We start from the raw sequence: 27417 nt of genomic DNA, 5'->3' as shown, positions 1-27417 counted from the left end.
AAAAGCTATTAGTTACTTGAGTACACCTGTTAATTTAAAAGCGACAAGTTGCCTGTGAGTAAACCTGTTATAATAAAATTGCTAAGTTGACAACTACATTTTTAAAATTATGCTTTTATCCACTTGAATGATGCGATGGCAACCACAGGACAAAGGTGCCAGTGCACTCACCACACACCAGCTATAGGGGGAGTGGAGAGACAGTGATAGAGCCAATTCAGTGGATGGGGATGATTGGGAGGCCAGAATTGAAGGGTTGATGAAGGGAATTTGGCCAGGACAGAGTTTGGCCTACACCCTACTCTTTAGGAGAAATGCCATAGAACCAGGACCTCAGTTTAGAGTCTCATCCAAAAGACATTACTGTTCTGAAATATACTCAGAAGGTTCAATTTGAAATATTTTTTCTTAATTTTATTGTTGTCATGATTACCAGCAATCTAACACTCATAGATTGCTGGAGAATTTTCACTTGAACTTCAATTCTGCCACTATATAAACTATAACTCCCTTCAGGCACCGCACACACACACCCGTGTCTGTTCTCTGTTGATTACAAATACACACAGCTGGAAGTTACTCAAGACTGATTACATGGACCATATAAACAGCACACACGCTCACAGATATTACTGAGCCTGGTTTGGTACATACCCTGTAAAATTACGAAGCTTTTTCCGTGTTTAGTCTCTCCTTTGACTCTCGGCTTGTTTCATTGTTTATCCAGCCTGCCACCTGTATTGACCATATGCCTGTTATCTGACTATGCTTCTAGATTTCCATGTATGTTACTGTTTGTTCACGATTGTGACCATTGACGCCTGACCATTCTCTGTGTAATAAAGTACTGCATGTGGATCCTCAACTCTGTTGTCCAGCATCCTCAAGCTACAATTGTACTTATAATAAATGTCTTTTTTTAGGATTATTTGTATACTTGATCTTATTCATTTTCTAAGCATGGGTTGCAGCTGGACAGGCATCTGCTGTGTAAAACATATGTCAGAGTTGTTGGCGGTTCATTCCACTGTGATGACCCCTAATAAATCAGGAACTAAACTGAAGGAAAATAAATGAATATTTATTTTATTTCAATTTCTTGTGTTTGTGTAATATATTTTTTCAAGTTAATATTATTTGGATTAAAATAATTATGATTTTAATCTGAATTTAAATAAGTAACAAATTGTCAAAGATTAGATTAGATTAATATAATTTTAATGTAAGTTATTCCTGTGATAAGAAATTTCAATCAAACTTTACATAAATTCATTATTAAGCTTAGTCCCTTTATTAATCAGGGGTCACCACAGCCAACTTATCCAGCATATGTTTTACACAGCAGATGCCCTTCCACCTGCAACCCATCACTGGGAAACACCCATACCATTACATACATCACAAATCATAATAATACTTTGATTTGCATTCTTATTATTTTGGCTTATTAAAAGTTTTAATCTGCTGACCTGACCCCAAAAACTTACTGACCCCAAACATATGAACAGTACAGTATGTGCTTCATCTCTTCTCCTGACCTTGTCTGTCTCTGTCTTTGGCCGCGTGTTTGTACTCCGCCTCAGGGGTTCGGGGCCGCTCCACACCGCAGGTCATCTGTAAAGGCTCTGTCTCCTGTTTGTTCAGCTGCTCCAGAACAGCCTGCACTATGGGGACCATCATGGCCGTAGTAGCCGTGTTACTGATCCACATGGAGAGAAAAGCTGTTACCCCCATGAAGCCCAGCATCAGGCTGTATTAACACAGAAGAGGCGATAAGAATGAGAACACAAACAGAACATATCTGAAGTATATTTATATTATTTGCATGTTTAGACAAGGGAAAGTAGAAAGATGATATACAAAAGACAAATTCAACTATTTATCCATCAGATTGAGACAAGGCAAAGAGTATAGTTCTGAAATGCAGAAAAAGGTTATTGAGCTTCACAAAGTAGAAAGTGGCTATTTGAAAATAGGTTAAAAATTCCCAATGCTACTAAAGTATTAGGTCAATAATCAGCTGGAGATGTTTTGAATCTGCTTAAAAGAGGACATGATGTGTCTGTATTGTCTTGATGTACAGTGAGGAGCAAAGACAGAGTGGCAAAACATGTACTGTACAAGGATTAGAGCTGGAGAACTGCTGAAATTAGTTGAATATTGGTGTCAAAAATGCATAAAAAGCATCTTAGTTTGGGATGCTTTTGACAATATATATATCTGCACTCACTTAAATGTAAACTCCAGCGTATGCCTTTGACAAACACTACTAGACCTTCAAACATGACAATTCTATGGTCAGATAAAAGTAAAAAGTGCGTTTAAGCAGCAGCACACACAAAAAGTGCCCCATGTCCGCAGTTAAATATACAGGATCTTTTATGTTGTAGCCTATATTTGTCTGCCGAAGGTCCTTGATATGTTGTTTTGATATTCAGCATCACAGATCTTGTCAACTACCAACAGATTTACAATGAAAACCTGACTGCCTATGCTTGAAGTCTCATCATGGCCATGGTTGGATCACAGAAAATCAACCAAAGACTCACACATCTTCAAAACAATCCAGTAGCTGGGTGACTAAAGAAATCCTAAAAAATGAAGTAACTTAATAAAGTCCACACTCAAAAATGAAAAACGGCAAAGGGGGGTTCAAGTTTATTTTAGCAAAAATACTGCAGCATTATAGCCCCAGCCTTAAGCTGAGTTCCTGTCATTTTTCTGACAAGTGCTTTATCAACCTACACTCTTACAATGGGGGATTCATCAGCTGTTAAAGGAGGGATCAGAAAAGACTTGATGTATGGGACTTTGTCAGAGGTTGACAGACACTTTACAGTAGACAGATCATGGATGAGTCCCTTTCTCCATTTCAGAAGTGTAAGTAACTTAAGTGTGATAAAAATGGTTTCCTCCTTGTTTTCTCTATCTTGCAAATTGTTTTTAATTGTGTTTTGTTACTCGTAACCGCTTCACGTGGCTTGTACTGTATCTGGTTAACTTTTTCTACGCTCATGTTTACAGATTTATTTAAATGCGTTTGTGAGCTCACAGCCCTCTGCTGTTTGTCATTGCTATGGCCAACGTCTGCTGTTCCTACACACGTGTGGCTGTCAAGTTTCAAAATAGTTTAGCTTTTGCCACTGTGTAGATTAATACTGAATGTGTGTCACTGTTTTTACTTATGGTTAGGTACAGAGCAACATGCTGGTGTTAAACTGCATTGCTTTAATGCACTTCTGCATTGGGCTCACACATAATCTCTGAACTCTGACTATTTCAACAATGTTAATAAGCCGTGGTGGGCATTTCTCTCTGTCTCACGCTGAACACAGTCCATCAATCGCAATAGACTGGGTCATCGGACCAATTAGCACAGTTTAGCATCGTGCTAACGAATGGTTTTGGAACAAATTAATACCTGAGCGAATCATATGGGAGTCGTTGGGATAATTAGGTAAAAATAAATATATAAAACAATGAAAGTGTTTTTTGACCTTGCATCCATATCAGCCTGTTGTTGGAGACCCCCAAAACCAAAATATGTTCTTTTTATAGCATAATAGGGGCTCTTTAAAGTCCGCACAAACTGGAAGTTGCTGAAACTTTTATTTATGTTTGTTGATGTATGTACTTCCAAATAAAACGGAATATTAACAGCGGAAGTAATCATACTTAGCTAAACTTAGACTTTTAGATGAAGAAAAAAAAATGTGTGAGTCTGATAACGGCAGCCAGAAGAGAGAACACCGTCAAATTTACTGTCCTGTCAATAGAAATTGCATTAGAAATGCGCCACATAAGCTGTAATACTTTTTTTTTGTAATTTGAAGCGAAGATGATATAACAACTTAAAAATCTAAATGTTAAAAGCTTTCAAGGATATAAGATGCTAATGACCATTAAATTCATCCTATCCCTCTTGTGAAAAGGGTCCATTTTTTTAACATTAACAAAACAAACTATTTTTTCTGTGGATTAACTTAAGAATAAAATGTGAGATAGCAAAATAAATATTGCACATTTTGAGTCACATGATGATGATGATACTTGATTTATGGTTGGGTACCATAACAGCGCTTGTCAAACAGCAAAACAACCGTTAAAACTGACAAAAAAATAATAATCTGTCACTGAACATAGAAGTACGGCTTTTGCAGTCTCCTGACCTGAATCCTATAGAAAAGGATTGGGCAAACTGAAAAAGAAAGAGCTGGAGAGCTTCTGTGTGAAATCACTTTCTGTGTTTTTGAACTAAAAGGTGTCAATAATTTTACGGTGTCAATATGTTTGACTGACATTTATTGTGAAATATATAGAATTATATTAGCCACCTCCCATCCCATCCCTCCTGTAGCATATTCACAGCCTTCTTCTTCAAAGGGTGCCATTCTTTTACAAATAGTGCCAATAATTTTGACCATGAACTTCTTAGCATTCTATCAATGGCTATGCTTGTTTGAGGGTTTGACCTACAGTGCTGGTCGAACTCCAACAATAAGCAGGACTCTCAGGGCAATGCGTTTATGTAGGTTCCAGTGTTCGACTGCCACTGCTACCATTAGTCCACCCACAAACAGCATGTTGGTGTCCTTCAGGTACTGCATACACACCTGGAGAACCACAGCAGAAGTAAACTCTTAGATGTGTGGTATTTTTATTTAATTTGTAATTTGTGCTATTTTTGCTTACCATTTTGGACTGCATGATGCCAAGCATAGGGAAGAGGACAGCAGGCAGCAGTGACGTGACAGCTAAAGGAAGAGCCTCTGTACACCAGTATACTGCCATCAGGATGATTACATAGGCACAGCTGGCCTCCTGGAGGATCAAAACATGTGCATTTTCAAAAAGACATGCTGTAACATTCTAAACACATGTTATAATGAGATATTGCACACATATTGCAATTTTGTTTCATTACATGTATCTCACTGTTGGAATGTAAACAAGATTTTTATATATAAATATTTATTATAAATAAGATTTTTATTATTAATTTTTAATTTCATTTTAGGATGAATTATATATATTTTGTCAAGTAAGTTTTATTGAAGACACAGATTTTGAAAGAAGAGGATTCTCTGTTTTACATAATTTGTCCACATATAACATATAGGCAAAGCAAAGAAAATAAAAAGAAAAGGAAAAACAATACAAAAATCATAACAATAAATAAAAAAATCACCCCCATAACAAGCCAACTTGTTTACACAGCCCTGTTTGATTATGATGACAGCATATTAAAACATTACAGATTTTTTCAAGGTAACAAATGAAAGGATGCCAAATTTGGTCAAATTGTTTGAGTCTTCTTTTCAAATAATATCTAATTTGCTCCAAATGTAACACAGAGGTAATTTCTCCAAGCCACAGTTTACATGTTAGGGGATGCCTTTTTTTCCAAAACAGTAGCAGCTTTCCTGGCAGCAGTTAAACAGTAGAGTGATTTATATTGTGTATTTTGTTGATTTTAGGTTACATTGCATCTACATGCCAACTAATTATCATTAGATTATAAGTAGGTTGGGGTCAGGATTAGGGTTACTACAAGATGACATGTACTTGCAAAGTTTCTTAAAGTCAGTTAAATGTCTGTTGAAGGAGCAATATTAGCAAATATTAAGCAGAGAGTCTTATACTCAAATGGACTATCAAAATAAAGTGTTACCGAAGATTCTATCCATTTTTTCCTTTGAATATTGTAATGAATTATTTTAAACTTAATAAGACAATGTGTAGAGTTAATAGAGTGTTTAATATCCTCTAAACCTGAATGACACATTTCTTCAGAAATCTCCACTCCCAGTTCTTTCTCCCACTTTTTCTTAAGGAATTTTGTGGAGGGGGAAGTAACAGATCGTCCAATGAAGAGTTTAGTTAGTTCCTAATCTGTAAAAATCTGAAAATGATTCTGAGGGAATTAAAATTTCTGTTGTAATTGGATAAACGAAGCCAGATTTTCATCAGCGAAAAGGTCCTTTAAAGTATGTGTACCCATTTTCTTCCATTGCGAAAAAGTCCTATCTAATGTTGATAGAATAAATTATGGAGTGATGGGAGTTAATTATAATAAATTTCAGATTTTGATGTCATTCTTTAGCTTTATATCCAGCTGATTTGAGAATTATCTAAAAAAACATTGTCTCTACAAATACACTGATTAATAACCTACAACTAGTTGATTTTTTATGACACTATATATATATATATATATATATATATATATATATATATATATATATATATATATATATATATATATATATTTATTATGTAAAATGTAAAACCCAACAGTGAACTATATCAAATGAAATGAGTGTAGTTAGCTCAGAATTTACTGAAAGTTAATTAAACTTATTTGAAAAGAGTTTTGAACTCTGTGTTGAAGGTAATGAGTTAGTGAAATACTTCATCACTTCAACTTTAATGTAGTAAGTTTACAGTACTCATAGATCCATTTTTTTTAACTCAAATAGTTTGTTGCAATCGGTCCCTTTGTGTTGCCTTAAGATATTGAATTTTACAGTACAGTTGGTTTGAGTTCTCTTCATTTATTGTTTTTAACTTTGCTCAAATTGCTTCATTTACTCAGATGGATTTTTAGTTTTTGAATATAATAGTTTGTTGCAATTGGTTTCCTCAAACAGTTTGAGTTACCTTAACTTTTTGGGATTTACATACAGTATTCATATACGTTTGGCCCTTATATCTCTAATATGTATTACACATATTTTATAGAAATGCTTCACATGCCAATAGAGAGAATGACAAATAAGGACTTTCATTTCAATTCAAATTTTCAGAGGTTGACATCTGTGAATCTACATCATTGTAAGCAGTTGATATGTGCACTGTTGGGTCTGAAATATGTACACGAGGATCATGATGACCACAACACATCGACTCTAGGTCAGGAATTTAGACTTACTGTGTGTTCCCACGCCTGAACATACACAAAGACAAAGGGTTAAAATAACTATTTTGAGGCACAATGAATTATTGTACATGGAGGCCTCAGGCTACCAATGCAGTCCACATGTTTTAAACACAGAATACAATTTTTTAATACGCATTCATCAGGTGCATAAACACTGACAACCTCAGAAAAAAAGCATGCACAATCTACACAATAGTTGTAATTATACAATTGTAAGCACTCAGCGTGGAGTTAAAAAGTGGTCAAAATTGTTCTGTTCAATAAAAAGTTTGATTTTACATACCCTTGTGCTGATGACCAGCGGGAGTGGGAGAAGAATCAAAGGAGTGAAGAAAAGAACTATCCCATTCTTCAGGTTCCATATCGATTTTATTAAGGGTAACATCTCAAAATAAAGAGAGTTTGTGCATGTATAATAAGTTTAAGAGAGTTGGACACGTCCTTTTAACCTGCTCTCTGGGGTGGAGTGAGTGAGTAAGAGAGACAGGGAGAGAGAGAAACGGGGAGAGAGAGTGAGTGAGAGAGTGAGTGAGTGAGTGAGTGAGTGAGTGAGTGAGTGAGTGAGAGAGAATTAATAGAGAAAAAGCAATTATTATTACAGACTCCTGCTCACACTTGTTCTTTTCTTTAGAACTTGATGAGCAGCTGCTGTTTCTGGTCTGTTAACAGTTAGCAGAAGAGTGATGCATTTTAAAGAGATGGCTTATCCAAAATGAAAATTCTGTCATATTTGTACTCACCATCCACTTGTTTCAAGCTCCTGATAAACACAAAAGACACCATTTGGCAGAACGTTGCTGGCCAAACCATTTCTGGGCCCCACTGATTTCAGTAGTATTTCCTCCATATTATGGAAGTGGACCATTACATTTATTCGGTCAATCCAGAAACATTTTGTTCAGGTTTTCCTTAGGTACTGTGAAATAAATGTCTAGCAAAATAAATTGCAAAACATAAAGCTGCATAACTAATGTTGATGTGGTTAATGGTGTATAGTGAAAAAAGTACCATTACTAGCCTAATAATATAGTGCAAGTAGAGTAAAAGTATATGTTATAAATATTACAAGTAAACCCTTCAAAAGTACTCCAGAGTAGTGAGTTGTAAAAAGCTGATGCGTTTACATTTGTGGATGTATGCATGTAAACGTAACATTCTGTAGAGCATTTTGTTATTGCTCAGCAGGCACACAACATCATAAGACGTTAATATTAGGTCAGATTGAGGTTGTGGGGTCAGGTGACCAAAATTCAATGTCAGTGTAACGGAAGACAGCTAGTAAGTGCTGTGCAGGTAAACCTCACTCCTCTGACCTCTTAAGGTGCTCTAGTGACAGTCACTAGAGGTCATAGTCTTTAGCCTCCTTGGTAGAGCAACTGACTCCCATGTGGGAGATCGCCGGTTCGATACCAGCTTGAAGTGGGATGGGTGGCGTAGGACTGGCGGAGTTACATCAGCATATAAGAACAATGTGATTTTGATGTCTAAAAACGATATCATATGACATTGATATTTGGTTGAATCCAATGTCGATCCAACATCTTAAACCAACGTCATCTTGACATCAAATACTGACATTTATTCATCAGGTATGGCAACCAAAACCCAACATCTGATAAACGTGATAGTGGTAACGTCCACACAACATCGGTAATATTTGGTTGATTTTAGGTTGGATGCTGGAAATTTATGCCAGCCTGACGTTAAGTTCTGATAACCTGATTTTCATCTCCAAACAAAATGCAACATCTCCACAACGTTGAGGTACAATGTCAATCTGACGTCAGGTACAGTAAACATCCTTCATCTTCTCATCAATGACATGCATCTAAACAGTTTCTGGGTCATTGCATGTAACGATTTTGGACATCTTTTTGGACACTTTTAATGCTTCCAAACAGTTTGCTGCAATAATAAATCACCCTTGTCTTGAAGTAGTTCATTATAATAAGATTTACCTTCTATTCGTGATTTGATTGGACAGGAATCGCCGGACTGTTTTTTTTTAAATTTTAAATTTTTTGGGAGAACCGATATCTGGCAGATTTTAGCCCAACTCAAATTAAACAACTGAACAACCCAATCAAGGTCTTGGGTATATTCAGTTGAAGTCAGAATTATCATATCGAAAAATAAAATAGCTTAAAGGGGCTAAAGTCGAATTCCAGTCAAATTAAAACAAATAAGACTTTCTCCAGAAGAAAAACTAGATCAGACATACTGTGAAAATTTCATTGCTCTGTTAAACATAATTTGGAAAATATTTAAAAAAGAAAAAAATCAAAGGGGGGCTATTAATTCTGACTTCAACTGTTTAATGTAGAGTCAAGTTGAAGCTAAACTGCAGTTTCAAAGCCCCCTTAGTCTAGGACCATTTATAGTGCTCTCTGCTGTAGAACGTCAGAACTGCTCACTGACTGCTTGATCTGCAACAGAATGAGTAGCAGGACGCCCTCTGGTGGAGTTCTGTAGGCAACAAGTCTAGCATAAAATCAACATATACTGTGCCAAACTGCAAAATGGATACAACTAAAAATACTTCACTGTGCTATTGGCTGTGTGGATGCCAACAGCCCTAACTATCTTCAGCGATTCTCCTGCATTTAGGTCCTCACCTCTACAGCTCTTACTTTAGATTAGTAAAACACCCCAAACGTGTCAGGCTAGAGGGCGCCCGCGAGCATTAATGCAAGATAAGGTTTTGCATTTTTCAGATTCAAATAATGAAAAATTATTTATTTAAAGTTGTTTACTTTAAGAGGAGATAGCACTGCACATTCGAAAGACTGAATGGAAATATTTTCCACAAAAAAGCCAATTCGTAACAAATGTGACATTTGCTAAAAGTGTTTCGTGTGATTTTTGCTAAAAAAAAAAAAAAAAACGTCGGTCGTGTTCTTCACATTTCACTAATTAACTATTTTTTTCACTGACTTCACCGAGCATATAATTGTTTTATAATTTTGGTGACACACATATATTCTAGCGCATACTTGCATGAAACGCTATAGTTTCACCAAAACCAGTAAGAATATTGTGCCGTCTCTTGAAATTGTGACAATAACACACAAATTATGTTTTGAATCTCATATTGAAATATTTATTGTTTATTTGCTTTATTTATTTAATTTCCTGTAATGTGAGGTGACTTGTATTATGACACAGTTGAGAATCACACGGTTTGCGAGCGCACGCACACCGAGATGAGAGTCACGTGAGGCTCTGAACTCAACACCATGGCTTCTCAAGACAACAAAATATTCTCGACTTCTTAGGAAATTATTGTGCTGTTATGGTAGTTCATAAAGCACTGGAAATACATTTGATACATGCCGCGAACCTGGAACTGGGCACCGCGATGGCAGCTGTTCCAGTGATCAGTTGCTGACAAGCAGCAAACAGTGCAGAGGTGAGCAGCAACAACAACAGCTAGATGGACTGATTTCCTCTTATCCCAGTGTTTGCTTAACGGTAGTATATATCTAACGTTACTTACATTAACCTGACAGGCTGTGGTTTAATGCGTAGAGTAGCGCTCTGTTGTGTTTGTAAGTTAACAGTCGAGAACTGGCAGAAGTGCACTATTTCCTTATTCTCTGGTCAGAGGTTGAGAGGAACTAAAATGTTGCAGAAATTAGCGACACATTTTATCGCTCGTTATTTCTAGAAGCTTGTGTTTTGTATGCTTATGTTCTGGATATAACTAAGTACGTGATTTTGCTGTGTGGCGGAGATCAGTCACGGGGTAATGCATGACATTTTGTGTGATGACATCAGTGTCCTCGACAAATCATTAGTTGTTGCTAGACTGGAGATGATTTGATCTGTATGCTTCTCCTGTGTGTACAAATGGGCACACAACAACCATATTTTTAAGACAATGCATATTCTGCATTGTGTGTGTGTGTGTGTGTGTGTGTGTGTGCGCGCGCAGTTGAAGTCAAAATTATTAGTCCCCCTTTGACTTTTTTTCCTTTTTTTAAATATTTGCCATATTGAGCAAGGAAATTTTCACAGTATGTCATATTTGTTCTTATGGAGAAAGTCTTATTTTTATTTTGGCTAGAATAAAAGCTGTTGTTTTTTTCAATAGTCTGCAGAACAAACCATCATTATACAGTAACTTGCCTAATTACCCTAACCTGCCTACTAGTTAACCTAATTAACCTAGTTATGCCTTTAAATGTCACTGCAAGCTGTATAGAAGTGTCTTGAAAAATATCTAGTAAAATATTATTTGCTGTCATCATGGCAAAGAGAAAAGAAATAGTTTATTAGAAATTAGTGAATAATAGAACATAATAAAACTATTATGCTTAGAAATAAGTTGAAAAAAATTCTCTCAATTAAACAGAAATTAGGTGAAAAAATAAACAGGGGGGCTAATAATTCAGGATGTTTAATAATTCTGACTTTAACTGTATGTATAAATAGTATTGTTTTTATAGACATTAAAAATTATTTGCCACAAGCCTTTTTTTAAAGTGAACAACAAATGAAGACAATTGTAGACAGTCATAAAAGCAACTACAGTACCACAGAATGTAAATACAATGGGATTTTTTAGTTAGTCCTAGGTAAATAGAGACTATGTTGTCAATTAAATAGCAGCAAAAAATGTTTTTTTCTCCTCTTATTTTTTCCCATGTACAGATGTCGTTGTTTACACATGGATAATCTTTTTAAACCCACTTCAACAAACCCTAAATACTCTACCTAGTATATCGACAGTAATAATAATAAAATATTATTAAAAGAATAATAATAATAGAAAAAAACAGCAAAATTATATAAAATAAGAGTAGGGAAATAAAAATAACATAAAAATAGATAATAAAATAAAATAAAATGATAAATAGACAACCATAATGGGTGATACAATCAGGCATAGTGCTGTGCCATCCTACAATGGTAAGCTAACATAGACTAAGCATTGCAGTCTGGACAGAGAAAGAAAAAAAAAAACGGGAAATTACAGTTACATTCAAGATAAGTCACATTAGTTCCCAGGAAGTACATTAATAACTGAGAATTATGATAGTAAATGTTGCCAAACATATAAGAATTCGCTAGAACCTCTAATTGAATATTTAATTTTTTACAAGTGTAGATATAACATCAGATCTTGAGGCCAGTGGGATGCTTTAGTTGGATTTAGAGATTTCCATTGCAACAAAATTCCTCTCTGAGTCAGTAAAACTAATGCAAATAAAGTTTTTATGTAAAACCCTAAAATGTTAAATTATATGAATTAGATTAAATTATATATAATAACATATATATATATATATATATAGTGTAATATATATTTAGTATAATTAGTATACTTATTAGATATTAGTATTCAGCTTAAAGTGCAATTTGAAGGCTTAACTAGGTTAATTAGACAAATAAGTGTAATTAGTCAATTCATTGTATAACTATGGTTTGTTTTGTAGACAGCTGAAAAAAATATTGCTTAAGGGGCTAATAATATTGGCCTTGAGTTGGATTTAAAAAAAAATGTAAAACTGCTTTTGTTGTAGCCAAAATAAAATAAATAAGACTTTTTTTCAGAAGAAAAAAATTATAGGAAATTCTGTGAAAAATTTTTTGCTCTGTTAAACAATAATTTTGACTACACACACACACACACACACACACACACACACACACACACACACACACACACACACACACACACACATATATACATACACATATACATACACACACCACACACACACACAGATATATATATATATATATATATATATAGTGTTTTTCAGTTTACTTCCATTTACATTCCATTTCTGACATTTTCTTAGCTTCTTATAGGAGCCCACAAGTGCCACATTCTGATTGACTGAGATACATCATGGAGTGGCTAGCACCAGCCTTGGAGAGGGACCTGGGTATTGATCAGCGGCAGACTGCACATAGTCAGCGACCCAATGAGTTGGTGGTCCTGGTTCCAACCCGCTGGGTAATGGCCTTGAGAAACAAGAGAGTTACTCGCTGTGCAAAATATGAGAGCTTCAGTGAGGGGGAAATCTGCACACTTCTCCAGCGCTCTCAAATGAAACTGCCATCTGGCTGGACACGTGTTTGCATCCAAGGTCTTCGAAAGCGTAAACTCGGATACCGTTTCGCCAGGGAAACTGGCTGCCATGGGGAGGGACTCTCCCAGGACTCTTTCATGACTCTCATGCAGGGAGTATCACAGTCTAATTTCAGGTACAATGCTTTCTGTTTACTAAATGCTTTTGTTTACATTTGCTTAAATTTGTTTTTATACAGTTAACTAAAAAGTCTGTATTCATATGTGTTATACAATATATGTAAAGCATTTTTACTGATGGATACATTTATTGCGCATTCTCATTTCTCTTATGTTTACATTTAGATGACTTTTAGTTCACTATAAAAGTCATTAATTATAGACTGTTCACACTTTTAAATGTAATTTCAGCAAATTTCAAAATTCTTGATTTATTATGTGCATTAAAATTTGATTATTATTATCATTATTATTATTATTATTTAAGCAAAATAAACTCAAATTCTTCTCTACCTATATATTATTTTCTAAGCATCTGTGAATCAGTGTGTACTTGTAATATCTTTCTTATAGTGACTATTAATAAATAAATTTAATTATTTATTTATTTGTTTGTATTCCCAGAAATCTGTGGCATGAAGCGTACATGACTCATGTGCAGCCATATGCAGATTCCGTTGAGCAGACACCTGTTTTGGCCTTAGATGCTGTTCGTCAAGCCCTGCAGAAACTGTTTTGCTCCAACTTTATCTCTACTGATCGAGTGTCGCCATCCCTATCTCCAGCTAAAGAGAAAGAAAAAGACTGCCCATTCCTATCCACCTGCTCAGCTCCCAAACAAAGTACAGAGAGTTTATGTCCTAATGTGCTACCCGCAGAATGCTTGTTGGAGTCGGAGGAGGTCCTTTATGTGGTTTTCCCATACACACAATACACTGTTCATGATATCGTCACTTACAGTCCAGCTAAGCTTGCTAACAGCAATGCGAAAATATTGTTCATTTTGTACCAGTTACTAATTGCAATGCGGGAATGTCATGCCTCAGGGCTGTTGTGTGGTGAACTCTCCTTACTTGATATTGCAGTTGATGAGCAGCTCTGTAGTCGCCTAAAGATCTCACTTGCACACTATGAAAAGTTTAAGGAGTATAGGGATGCTGTTCCATATGCTTTACAAAATAAAGTGCCAATGAGTGTTTCAACAAAGGACAATCACAATAATGGTGTGAGTGGACAGCTTTGTCGAAATTGTCAGGATGAACTTAAATCTCTGGTCCTAGACTGGGTCAACGGTCAGGTCAGCAACTTCCAGTATCTGATGGAGTTAAATCGACTAGCTGGGAGGCGTGAAGGAGACCCAAACTATCACCCTGTTTTACCTTGGGTGGTTGATTTTACTGTGCCATATGGAAGGTTTCGTGATCTTAAGAAGTCAAAATTTCGTCTAAATAAGGGTGATAAACAACTTGACTTCACGTACGAAATGACCAAAGAAGCACTGGCAGCAGTTAGCGGAAGTGGTGGAAGTAATTATCCTCCAGATCTTGGTGGACCAGTGGTACCTGGTGGTCCAGGCCAGTCGGATCACCTTCATGTTCCCCACCATATCTCAGATGTTTTGTCTGACATCACCTATTATGTCTACAAAGCTAGACAGACACCCAAATCTGTGCTATGCAGCCATGTTCGTTCCCAGTGGGAGCCCAATGAATATCCAGCTAGTATGGAACGTATTCAGAGTTGGACCCCAGATGAATGCATCCCAGAATTCTACAGGGATCCCTCAATTTTTCGCTCCATACACCCAGATATGCCAGACCTTGATGTACCTCCATGGTGCAATTCTTACGAAGAGTTTATTGCTGTGCATAGACAGCTGCTAGAGAGTCGAGAAGTGTCTCAGCAGTTGCATCACTGGATTGACCTAACGTTTGGCTATAAACTTTCGGGTAAAGAAGCCATTAAAGCTAAGAATGTCTGCCTGCACTTGGTAGATAACCACACTCATCTCACCAGCTACGGAGTGGTGCAACTGTTTGACCACCCCCACCCACCTCGTCTTGCCCTTTACCAGTATGCACCTCCAGAACCTCCTCACTTTGGACGTGTCAATGTTACAACATGGCAGATTCCACCCCTTGAAACCACAATGGACGGCGTGGATGGATTAGTCCCAGAGGCAACAGGGTGTGAATCTAGTGGCTGGTCAGTAGTAGGCCGGGATGAAGAGCTTGAGCAAGCAATAGAAGCTCTGGACTTAAGTGGCTCGTCATCATCTACTTCTGCTTCTGTTTCAATCCCTGTGGTTGGATCTGCTGCTGGAAAGACCAGTGGGGAGACTATTGGTTTGGTTGTGTCTCCATCGCATGGTTCTTTTCCTGGTGAAGCAACTGGAAATGTCACAAACACTCTAGGATCAGGCATTAGAACTGCCATGCTTCACAGAGCAGCATCTGTTAGTAAAAAGCCAGAAGCCTCTAATTTGGAAGACTTCAAAATAAGCCTGCCAGATGGATTTAAACCTTTGCAACCTTTGGAGGAGTTAGAAAAGCTCAACACATTTTTGGTGAAAGGTCTACACTCCGAAATCGAGCACACAATGGATCTTGGTATAAACAAAAAAGACTTGAGATCTGTACCAAAAGTTCCTCTCTCATTCACAGATCTTTTCCAGAGAGATATGCAAGCCTTGGGTGTTCTCATCGCTGAAATCTTTTATTCCTCCAAACTGCGGGGATTGAGGCCAGAAACACATCTGAGGGATCGCTTTCAAGCAGTATTAAAGCTGTGCTCCACAAACCTTCGAGATGTTCCACTACCACTCCATCATGCACTGGACACTCTTCTGCAGGTCCACAAGCATTGTTTAAAGACAGAGACAATCATAATGCATCCTCAAGGACTGCCGTTTCTGTTTAAATATGACCCCATTTGTGAGGGACTTCCACCACCGAACCCTTGGCAACTGCTTAGTCCCATTGTTTCCCCTCTACCATTCCCAGAATACTTCCCAACATTGCATAAATTCATATTTTCCTACCACTCCAAGATGGAATCCATTAACAACATTCAGGGCCGTGACATTGTGTTCAACTTATGGCAGCAACTGGAGACACTTCTAAAGGGTGACATAACTACAGAGGGGCTTGAGATCCTTTTACCCTTTGTTCTTTCTTTGATGTCAGAGGAGTCCACTGCTGTTTATGCGGCCTGGTATTTGTTCGAGCCTGTGTCCAGGGTTCTTGGACCTCGCAATGCCTCTAAATACCTAATAAAGCCTTTGGTAGGTGTGTACGAGAATCCCAGATGCCTTCGAGGCCGCTTCTACCTCTACACAGATTGTTTTGTGCTGCAGCTTATTGTAAGGCTTGGTTTGCAGGTCTTTCTTTCCAGTCTTCTTCCACATGTTCTGCAGGTTATGACTGGCTTTGAAAGCTGCAACACAGCTGCGGGGACAGAATGGGAGGGCATGAAAGTTTTAAGGGGAGCTGCTGGTGCCTTAGATGAGGAAGAGGAGGAATATGAGTGTGACGATCGAAGATCATCTAATGCCACATCTTCTGGCAAAGTAGGAGGAGGTAGTGGAGGTGGTAGTGGGGGCGTTGGTGTTGTCGGAGACCAAGGACTTGTTGATTACTCATCAGGCATCAGTCTCAATGATCAGGTTTTTCTGAATGAAGGTGAGGACTTCCAAAACGGCTTTTATGTGAATAATAGTGCATCTGGAGCAACAACAGTTGGCACCAAACAGCAGAACCAAAGCACAGCAAACAAGGACCAAGACCAAGAATCTCTCAGCGTTGGGAAACTTAGTGACAAGAGCAGTGCCAGTGAAGTGTCCATTGGAGACCGTGCAAGTTTAAAATCTGCTGATAGCAGTCAGGACCTGAAGCAAGCCAGTGATGGTGAGGATGGTGGAGAGCTTGAGGATGAAGAGGAGACAGTGGAAGACAGAGAAATTACAGTACAAAGGGTGCCAAGTCTGGAAATGACTCTTTCAGTCTGTACTGAGGAATCAGAAGCAACTGTGGCAACTCTTGAGGGAGATGTCATGAATGGAATTGTTCAAGAAGATGGAGAGAAAAACATGGAGGAAGAAGAAACTGAACATGACCCTTTAGAGGACTCTGAGGAAAAAGAACACAAGATACTATTAGGTAAGTTTGAACAAGTGTATATATTTTTGTCATGTTTTTTATTTATTTATTGGTTTATTAATTTACTATGCATACTGAGGAACTGAATTATACAATAATGAATAAATAAATTATCTTTTTCAGACACTGTTTGCAAAACTGTCAGATGGTTGTCTGCAAAACTTGGGCCAACACTAACATCTCGATTTATAGCTAGGAACCTGCTGCGACTGCTTACATCATGTTACATAGGTACAATTTTGACTTTAATCTCTGAATTCTGAAGTGGTTATGGTTTTGACATCTTCTAAATCTAATTTTATTTGATTTGTTTTTTAAGGTCTCGACAAACATCAATTCATGCTCTCTGTGAATGAAGAAAATAGCCTTGAGTGTGTAGGAAGTGTTTATGAGAAGAAGCCAGTTGTTGGAGACCAGACTGCAAGACCAGTTCTTGAGTGTCTTATTTACATAGCACATCTCTACGGAGAACCAGTGTTGACGTATCAATATCTACCCTATATTGGCTACCTGGTAACTCTAACATTTTTGAATCCACTTTCTTTAACCATTTAACAGGCATCATAAATGTCTGGTTGACATTTGTGCATAGGTTATCATTAAAACTCAGAAATTATTCTTTTTTTCTTACAGTGGAATTTAAAGATTCCTGTCAAACTGTTTAAGTGTCAATAACAAATTCATGTTTTTTTTTACAAGCCAATTAAAAAAACAAAAACTTTTTGGCTTAATTTCGCTTCTTTGCTTCCTTGAGGTGTCTCCACCTTCCTCATGCCGTTTGAACACTCGAAAGGAGGCCGGGCTTTTGGGTGCTGTGGTACTCACACAGAAGATTATAGTCTTCTTGTCAGACACCACTCTAATGGACATGCTGATGAAGATTAACCAGGAGGTTCTGCTGCCACTGCTAGATTTGTTAACATCAACTAAGATGGGGTAAAACTTACACTGCATTAGTCATGGCTGGGAAGTTAAAAATTGGCAGCCCATGAAAAGCAGAGCTGCACTTTGCTTTTTATAGTAAATGGACTCTTGTTTCTGTGTGTTCAGCTTTCCTAGTGGAGTGCAAACTCGTTCTGCAGTGTGTCTGAAGACTCTAAGTCTCATGGCACTGATCTGTCTGCGCATTGGCAGAGAGATGGTACAGCAGCACATGGCAGAAACTCTCTCCAGGTTCTTCCAGGTTTTCTCCTTGCTGCAATTTTTGCAAAATCAGGTAACAAAAGACTAAGAAGTCAGGTCCTTTAGAAATTATTCTTGGCGGTCAAGAAATATTTCATATCATCAGACATGTTGAACTTTTTTATACGGTTCGTTTATGAACAGAATGTTTAGAAAGAACAGCACTTATATTAAATAGAATTCTTTTGTAACCTTATGAACGCCTTTCGGTTTTGATCAGTTAAATGCTTCATTTTCAAAAATAAGTATTTGATTTCATTCAATAATTTTTCTTTAGTTCCTTTATTAATCTGGGGTCACCACAGTGGAATGAACCGCCAACTTATCCAGCATTTGTTTTATGCAGCGGATGCCCTTCCAGCTGCAACCCATCACTGGGAAATATCTATACACACTCAGTCACACACATACGTTATGGACAATTTAGCTCACCCAATTCACCTATATCGCATGGCTTTGGACTGTGGGGGAAACCGGAGCACCCGGAGGAAACTCATGCGAACTCGGGGAGAACATGCAAACTCCATACAGAAATGCCAACTGACCTAGTCGAGGCTTGAACCAGTGACCTTCTTGCTGTAAGGCGATTGTGCTACTCTCTGTGCCATCGTGATGCCTGTTTGATTTCATATCAACCTTAAATATTGGCTTATTTTAAAAGAATCCTCAGAGAATTGTTAATATTTAGCTGATGCAGTTTGAGATCCTTTAACAACATTATTTAATAATATTAAATCCTTTTCTTTTGGTGCAGATTGGAAGTGCCCCACGTAGGGAGGTTGCAGAGTGCACATACCTGGACTTGCGCATTCCAGATGGAGCAGAGCTTACTATTGAACTTGGAGTTTTGGAGGAACTTCAGGCAGTATTTAATCCAGAAATGGCTTATGCATCTTACATTCCTTTCTACTGTCTCATTGGTAAAAGACATTTGTACTTGTTCGTTTTACCAAAACACATTTTATAAATATCTGTTTAACATCTTTTGTTTTGTTTTTTAGGTGATTCAGGAATTCGCAAACTTGTTACAAATCATGAGCTAGTTTGGAGTCTGGCTCAGTCTTACCACGAACGAGCAAGTCCTGGTAGCCCAGAATCCAACCCAGTTGGTGGTCAGAGAGCCTCTGCTGTGGGCCTTTCTCCTAGTATGGGCCGCCAGATGAGTCGCAGTCCCTTTCCTGCTCCTTCATCCACTTCCACACCACTAGGTGGAGACATATTACCTGAGTCGGGAACATTTGGCAGTCATCTGGTAGGAAACCGCATCCAGGTAACTAGAGACACTGAAGCCTGTGGAAGTCCTAACTTGTCCTCTTTGGAAACGTGGACACATGGACGACCTTATGGTAGCAATGCACCTCCAATGAGTCTAGCCACCACTGCACTTTCTTCAGCTGGACCTTCTTTTTCACATTCGTCATACTCCTGGGTAATGGGACCCACTCCAGAGGACAGTGCACTAAAACAGGACCTTCCACGTAGCAGCCGCTCACTGCAGGGCAACTGGCTTGCATACTGGCAGTATGAGATTGGGCTTAACCAGCAGGACTCCCACTTCCACTTCCACCAGATCCGTCTCCAAAGTTTTATTGGTCATTCGGGTACAGCAAAATGTCTGGCACCCCTAGCAGGGGAGGACTACTTCTTGTCTGGGAGTAAAGACAAAACTGTTAGGCTGTGGCCACTTTATAACCACGGTGATGGCACACGAGAGGTTGAACCACGACTCACTTATACAGAGCACCGCAAATCTATCTTTTATGTTGGTCAGTTAGAGGCTTTACAGGAGGTGGTGAGCTGTGATGGGACTGTGCATCTGTGGGATCAGTTCACAGGTGAGAAAGTAACAATGTTCATTCATTCATTCAATTTCCTTCGGCTTAGTCAATTATTTATCAGGGATCGCGACAGCGGAATGAACTGCCAACTATTCCTGTTTATGTTTTACGCACCAGATGCCATTCCAGTGGCAACCCAGTACTTGGAAAACAATATTGATTTTTAAAGCATTAAGACTTTTATATTTGTGGTATAAACCTTTTAAATTTTCAAACCTATTTCAATGATTTTTAAATTTCATGTGATACTTAATGTAATGCTTGTCAGATGTGCCATTAATGTAAAACCATATAACAAAAAAGTAAATATGCTGATTTTACATCTCCCCTAGAGTTAAACAGTTGACGTTTACCATTATTTAATTCATTCAGCCAATCTCAGGGTCTGAGAGGAGCACTTTTAGCTTAGCTTAGCTTAGCTTAGCGTAGATCATTGAATCAGATTAGACCATTAGCATATCGATCAAAAATGACCAAAGAGTTTCATTTAAATTTCCTATTTATCTCTTTAGTAGATGCATTGTGTACTATGACTGAAAATGAAATGTTGCTGTTTTCTATATGTGTTTTTACAATGCAGTGCTTTCCACACATAGACTTTACTTGGGCAGGCTGAATAATAATTGATAGTATTATTATCCCCTTTTTACACTTTTTTTTTTGTATGCGGCCAAGAAAGCCAAACATTTAAGATCGATTAACCAGTGGAAAATCTTTTCTCGCCCTGCACGTTTCCTACTCCTACACTCGCACAGACAATTTCATGTGCTCTGCAGACCTACAGAGACATGCCTTTTGCACCAAAATGCGTCCAGACATAGTTTCTGAATCTCCTAAAATGTCAGAGATTTGGGTTTTACTTTTGCTTTCTAAAGTTGCAATTATTAGTGTGTTTTTGCATGATCTTTTCGCTGCTGACTGCGTGCACTTAGTAGCAAGAGAAACATTTAATGATTAATCATTTAATAAACAACTCGGATAAACTTAATTATATTCTCGGAGAGAACAAAATATTTTGGCTGCAAACTATTTGTACACCATTAGAAATGGCTTATCAACTAATTTGCCTTATTTAAATTATCTACACTTTTTATTCTAGTAATTATTATCAGTTTTAGCAATATTGTCTATTTTTTTCTGTTTTATTTATCATTTGCTGTATATTTTATTAATTTAATGATGTTAATATTTTACATACTTTATACATATCTAAAATGCTTTGGCAATGCTGTACTAAATGTCTTACCGATAAAGCAAGTTTATAAAGAGAGGGCGAGGCAGTGGCGCAGTAGGTAGTGCTGTCGCCTCACAGCAAGAAGGTCGCTGGTTCGAACCAAGGCTCAGTTGGCGTTTCTGTGTGGAGTTTGCATGTTCTCCCTGCCTTCGCGTGGGTTTCCCAAAGACATGGGGTACAGGTGAATTGGGTAGGCTAAATTGTCCGTAGTGTAAGAGTGTATGTGTGTGTGGATGTTTCCCAGAGATGTGTTGCGGCTGGAAGGGCATCCGCTGTGTAAAAACTTGCTGGATAAGTTGGCGGGTCATTCCGCTGTGGCGACCCCGGATTAATAAAGGTACTAAGCCGACAAGAAAATGAATGAATGAATAAAGAGAGAGAGAGAGAAATAGAGCCAGTGGGTGCACATGGCTCCTAAATAGCATAAAAGTAAGAGAAACAGTGGGTTTCTTTTATTTCAATAGCCTTTTTAATAACTTTAACCCATTGAAAAAAAAAAAATTTAACACTGAGTGTCATAATAAAAAAATATAGTAAAAAAACTGCATTATTTTTGTTTGTCACATTTATGTGATTGTGGGTAAAAGGTTTCTATAAACTCAAATGTGCTTTAATAAAAAGTACAAAAGTCAATCCAAAAGTTTCAAACCGGCCACTACCGCAAGAATATTTCAAACCTGTGGGAAGCACTGCATTGTCAGTCAAGTAAATGCAGCCATGATGAGCGTAAAATATTTTCAAAACAATGAAATACATGACTTTAGTTTTCTTACAGACGCAACAATGTAGTTGTTAAATTAGCCATAGCAAGAGAGGTTTTTAAAAATATCATTTGCATCTTACTGCAATACTTACATTTACATTTATTAATTTACCATGATTTTAACCCAAAGTGACCTATTGTGGGATAAGGCATATGAGTGATTCATCATAAAGGGGCAAATAACAAGAAGTGCTAGTAATAAGAATATTACATAATAATGGTAGAAATATTCACATTGCTATTATTAACAGCATCAAAACATACATTACATATTCCTGTAATGTGAAATCCTTTCTTGAACTGATTTTGTTATTTGACTGTGTCTGACTGATTTTCTGTTCATATTTGTAGGTAAGAATATTCGCTGTAATGAACCTCTGGACGGGAAGAACCCCATCACGGCCGTCACCACAATGCCTGCTCCTCACTGCAGTGTGGTGTTTGCTAGCGCTGATTCAGTGCTGCGTTTCATAGACCCACGCAAACCAGGCCTGCAGGTATACTGTTCTGTCATTAGATTAGTTGGTTTTCAGTTATCAAGCATTATTATAGTCAGGCTTTTGTTTTCATCTTGCAATAATGATCTGTTATTTCTCTGTTGACAACATGAGTTACATCTAGCCTTTTAATTTTCACAAACATTTGTACTGTATATGAAAGCACATTTAAGATGACTGGTCTTCTATATTATTATTATTATACATGTATATTTATCTGAATAAATAAATTCAGCATGTTGAAAGAGACCTGGTAAAACACAATTTAAAAATCAGCAATCACATATTTTGCATCTTCTAAAAAAACTTTCAAAAAAGCAAATTAGGGATACCATAAGACATTGAATTTCGGCAATATCACACGAGTAGCAGTGCAATATGGCTGTATATCGGCACTTCAGAACAGCAGAAATCATTGCAGCTTTACAAATGTCACTTTAGATCTAGTATCTTACACTCTAAACACTACAATTATATAGTATACATACAGCACTACAACATACAAAAGAGAAAGATCAACTTTTTTTTCTCCTCTATTATGCGGTCTCTGTCGCCATCTTGTGGATGGACAATGTCAATCGTCTTAGCTCTGCTCAGTATGACAGGCTGATGGATGCCAACGCGCTGTATCTCCGAGATAATACATATTTAAAATAGGCACTGTTCTTTTAAATGAACTGCATAGTTGCAATCTAAACAACTACATTCTCACTTATAAAAGCCGTAAAAGTACATTATGTTGTCCAACAACAGTAATATTTGTCAAACTAGTGAGTTTATTGATCTGATGTGACTGTATGTGGGCAAAGTAGTACAGAACGGTGAGGTATATGAGTGCTGATATTGCAGAATATCTCACGGCTATCAGATAATCAGATTTGAGAACCAGACAGAACTGTAAAAAAAGAGTTTATACCAGACATTCAAAGTCAGGAAATTTTTATAATTTTTTTTCCAAGTCATGGAATATTTAATCATTTGTAAGATTTTCACTTGTGGCTTTATATTTTAGTTTACACTGATAAAAAAATATACTTTTTCTAAACCCTTGTTTAATGCCTGTTCTTATGGTTAAGCAATTTTTTTAAGGGTAAAGTGTTAGGATAATGTAAATTTGAGGAACTTTGGCTTCAGAAATACCACTTCAAAGACAGGGTGTTAAAAATTTTAAGATTGTAAAACTACTATCAATCTCTCAAACATGGAAGAGTAAGCACTTCGCAGCCACACACCTGTTTTTTGTTCGTAATCTGAGGTCATTTTTGTTTATATAGTAGCTTTTAAAGTCCTGCAAATAATTCAGCTATTTTTAAATTATTCACAGAACAGTAGCCTTTTTTCATTCATTATAGGTCATGAAAATCCAGCCTTTTAGTCAGGGAAAACTAAATAATTTTTTGTTTGGATTCGAGTGGGAACCATGGCAAATGTTTTTCAGCAAAAGAATATTTCCAAATTGATTAGGTTTTATAAAGGCTTTATCATTTTTAGCCCGATGTAGTGTTTATGTTTACCAGTAAGTGCACTGTTATTTCTCTATTAACAGTTTGAGTTTCATCTAGCCTTGTTATTTTCACAAACATTTGAATATAGAAGCACAACTGTAAACTAAATTAGTTGGATACACCAAAATGGGATGTCTGGTCTAGATAGTTATTTTTTGATTAAATTAATGCAAGCTTGTTTATAGATGCTTATGATCACCAGTGTTATTCCTCTGTTTACAGCATGAGTTCCGTCTAGCGTACAGTAACTTGAGTGCAGGGTTAATCCGCTGTCTGGCTGTTAGTCCAGGAGGACGCACCATTGCTGCAGGATTTTCCACTGGTTTTATAGTCCTGCTGGATGCAAGAACCGGTCTGGTGCTGAGGGGCTGGCCTGGTCACGAGGGAGATATACTACAAATGAAAGTGAGTATGCATGCTGTTGGTTAATGTGTAATGCAAGACATGCATACGACTGCACACTCCTGTCCTGTTATGTTTTTACACGTTGCATGCTTGTAAACAAAAATTGTGTCTGTATTGATTTTGGGAAATATCATGTAATGAAGAAACTCACATGCATTACATCATTTTTAATCAGATTTATTTTCTCATCGTGATGAATAATTATTATTAGCAGTAGTCCAAATAACATATTAGTATCATGACTTTCCCGAATCCAGTAGATTACAGGAAATAAACAAGATGCGTGTCTTGTTTCAGTGTCTGGATTCACGTCAGTGCTTGAGATTTCAGTATGATGAGTAAAAGTTGTACCTTGTTGGTTTGTTCAGATGTAGTCAACAAGTGACTAGGACTGAGCAAACTTTATTTAACCCTGATTTGTAGGGTCAAAGGTCCTTTTCTGCCACCAGAGGCCCATGTTTGGGCAAATAAAGACTTGGGTTACTCATTAGGACAAACTCTATGAGCAGATTTGCAGATTACTTTATTATTCACAACTTTGTTAGTTGATAGATTAGCAGGGCTTTACAGTAAGCATGGTCTGATGCCTTATGCTGGTGATTCAAGTTGCTACTGGGCAACTAAACTAATACTTTAAACATTTTTATGCTTTTAAAAAAAAAAAAATATATATATATATATAAATATATATATACATATATATATATATTAAAAAAAATATATATATATATATATATATATATATATATATATATATATATATATATATATATATATATATAAAGTACATATTCTGCCAATTAGTCATTAAGTTCATGTTGTTTATCTGAAAAAGGTTATATAGCAGGGGTGTCCAAACTCAATCCTGAGGGTACGGTGTCCTGCAGATTTTAGCTCCAACTTGCCTCAACACACCTGCAAGGTTGTTTCTAGAAAGCCTGGTAAGAGCTTGACTGGCTAGCCCAGGGGTTTCTAATTGGAGTTGGAACTAAACTTTGCAAGACACTGGACCGAGTCTGGACACCCCTGATATATAGTTTTATTTAGCAGTGGTGTATTAAACACGTTACAAAATATTTCCATGAAAAAAATATATATAAAATTGTAAACATTTCTACAATCAATAATAAATTCTACATATTTCTAAACTATTTTGAATCGAAAGTTTCAAAGATTTCTAAAAAAAATAAATCACGTGTTTTAATGGTCATTTGTGACCCTGGACCACAAATCTAATCTCATGTTTGACAGGTATGTTAATACAAAAATACATTATACTTATTTTATGCTAAAGTTTTAGAATATTATGAAATGAATATTACCTTTATTTAAGACACTTTGTAAATTTCCTTCTGTAAGTATATTAATATATTCACTCTTTCATAGTTAAGCTAGTGTAAATGTCCTTTAATGATATTTTCCTTAACTGTGTGTTTTATGCGTGTGTATCAATTCGTAGGCAGCAGAGGGGAATCTGCTGGTCAGCTCTTCATCTGACCACACACTGACCGTTTGGAAAGATGTGGAGCACAAGCCACTCCACCAGTACAGGACTCCATCCGACCCCATCCATGCATTTGATCTTTACGGTGCGGAGATCGTGGCGGGTACTGTTGCCAACAAAATCGGAGTGTACTCCATTCTGGACAGCACAGCCAGCCTAGCAGGATCCACAAAACTCAGCACGGAGAACTTTCGTGGGACCCTCACAAGTCTGTCTGTCTTGCCCACCAAGAGGTTACTGCTGCTCGGCTCTGACAACGGTGCCATCAGGCTGCTGGCTTAAACAAACTACTGTTACCTTTTCACAAAACAATATTCCTTGTGCCACTTCTGGCTCCTTCCCCAGAATGAAACGATCTTGCCAACCATGCACAGACACCCGTTTCAGTCACAGAAGGAGCAAGCCTGATATTTACATTTTAACCTCGCTGAAAGAGAACTTACAACCTCCGCGCTCTTTAGTAAGTGACCAAAACTGAAAATTGCCTCTGATTCATACAATCAAAAGAATAGTCTTTTTTAAAAAATGATTTTTAGGGTTCATGTTCTATAAACTAGCTGCTTTGTATGTATTATTTGACTCTTCAGAAAGGATGGATTCTTAGACGCATGCTTGAGATGAGCTGCTCAGGAAAGTTGGTTCTAGTGTAGCGTTTACACTTCTTTCCATCAGACAAGTGACATCACCAAAAACATCACTGTGAGAATCACAGATTTAGATTTTGTTGATCATATCATATGATTCCATTCACCAGACTTGCTCAGCAACTATGCAGTATTCATGGTAGATGTTTATAGTGCACAATATATGGTAGTTTTTTTTTTTCAATACTACTCTGTATGTTTCTGTATCCACGTCAATGGAGCGTAATGAACAAGACAAATGTGATCAAATGATGACTCTTCATTCTGTTACTTTACACTGAATGAGAGTGTAAGCACTCAATATGCAATGGGATGGTCCTGAATACTGAATTTGGACCTTTTGACATTTAAATTATGTCTGTTGATTATATAGATCAGCTTGATGTAGTAATTGATTTGATTTTCACATCAACCCCAGGTCAAGTGACATGTTACATTTTTTACGCACACCATACTGTGTGTATGTTTGTATATACATACACATTTATAAATATATATATATATGTATATCTACGTTGAATCCAATGCTTACTATCTAAAAGAATACTTTTATGCAACATCCATGAAAAGATAGGAGGTATTTAATTTATTACTGGAATGCTTTATGTAAAACATTATTATCTCCAGACATTCCAATTCTATAATGTTGAGAATACACTGCAAAAAATGCTTTTCTTGCTTAGATTTTTTGTCTAGTTTTGAGTCCAA

At 37.0% G+C, this 27417-nt stretch overlaps 2 protein-coding genes and 1 long non-coding RNA gene across 7 annotated transcripts in view; 1 reads left to right on the top strand and 2 right to left on the bottom strand.

Annotated features, from left to right (window-relative positions):
- The window catches only part of slc13a5b (solute carrier family 13 member 5b), a 27659-nt gene extending 17008 nt beyond the window's left edge, over positions 1–10651 (bottom strand). The window contains exons 1-5 of one of the 4 annotated variants that reach the window (XM_087284233.1): positions 10437–10651; positions 7681–7871; positions 4693–4821; positions 4477–4613; positions 1539–1750 (exon numbers count right to left, since the gene is read on the bottom strand). In XM_087284233.1, the coding sequence (XP_087140359.1) occupies positions 1539–1750; positions 4477–4613; positions 4693–4821; positions 7681–7683 (481 nt within the window). In that variant the 5' untranslated portion in view covers positions 7684–7871; positions 10437–10651. Of the gene's footprint in view, positions 1–1538; positions 1751–4476; positions 4614–4692; positions 4822–7223; positions 7872–10436 lie in introns of those variants that run through there. The other 3 variants (XR_015509525.1, XM_087284232.1, XM_087284234.1) reach the window with 3 other exon arrangements.
- wdr81 (WD repeat domain 81) lies at positions 10120–27417 on the top strand. 2 transcript variants are annotated; one of them, NM_001424091.1, is made up of 12 exons: positions 10120–10349; positions 12748–13156; positions 13605–17137; positions 17261–17368; positions 17457–17650; positions 17892–18073; positions 18188–18353; positions 19074–19239; positions 19321–20154; positions 22506–22651; positions 24379–24561; positions 26021–27417. In NM_001424091.1, the coding sequence occupies exons 2-12, from the start codon at positions 12798–12800 to the stop codon at positions 26345–26347; spliced, it is 6198 nt and encodes a 2065-aa protein (NP_001411020.1). In that variant the 5' UTR covers positions 10120–10349; positions 12748–12797; the 3' UTR covers positions 26348–27417. The 2 variants fall into 2 exon arrangements, with proteins under 2 accessions (NP_001411020.1, XP_087138423.1); XM_087282297.1 differs by having other exon boundaries at positions 10146–10349; positions 12758–13156; positions 26021–26958.
- Positions 23195–25929, bottom strand: LOC147833688 (uncharacterized). The gene is made up of 2 exons (XR_015509557.1): positions 25672–25929; positions 23195–25170 (listed from the first exon to the last, which is right to left on the bottom strand). It is a non-coding gene; the product is annotated as an uncharacterized LOC147833688 (long non-coding RNA).

The sequence above is a fragment of the Danio rerio genome, chromosome 15 (genome assembly GCF_052040795.2).
Source record: "Danio rerio strain M-AB ecotype USA chromosome 15, GRCz13ab, whole genome shotgun sequence".
In the NCBI taxonomy this organism is placed as follows: domain Eukaryota; kingdom Metazoa; phylum Chordata; class Actinopteri; order Cypriniformes; family Danionidae; genus Danio; species Danio rerio.
Note: the sequence above shows the minus strand (reverse complement) of the source record. Positions and strands in the feature narration are given on the sequence as shown.

Bases quoted from the DNA above. Each gene is read 5' to 3' on its own strand.
- wdr81 (NM_001424091.1), top strand. From the start codon at position 12,798: ATGGAGTGGCTAGCACCAGCCTTGGAGAGGGACCTGGGTATTGATCAG. The intron at 13,157-13,604 runs GTACAATGCTTT...TTGTATTCCCAG, and splicing joins GTATCACAGTCTAATTTCAG to AAATCTGTGGCATGAAGCGT. The intron at 18,354-19,073 runs GTAACAAAAGAC...CTTTTGGTGCAG, and splicing joins TGCAATTTTTGCAAAATCAG to ATTGGAAGTGCCCCACGTAG.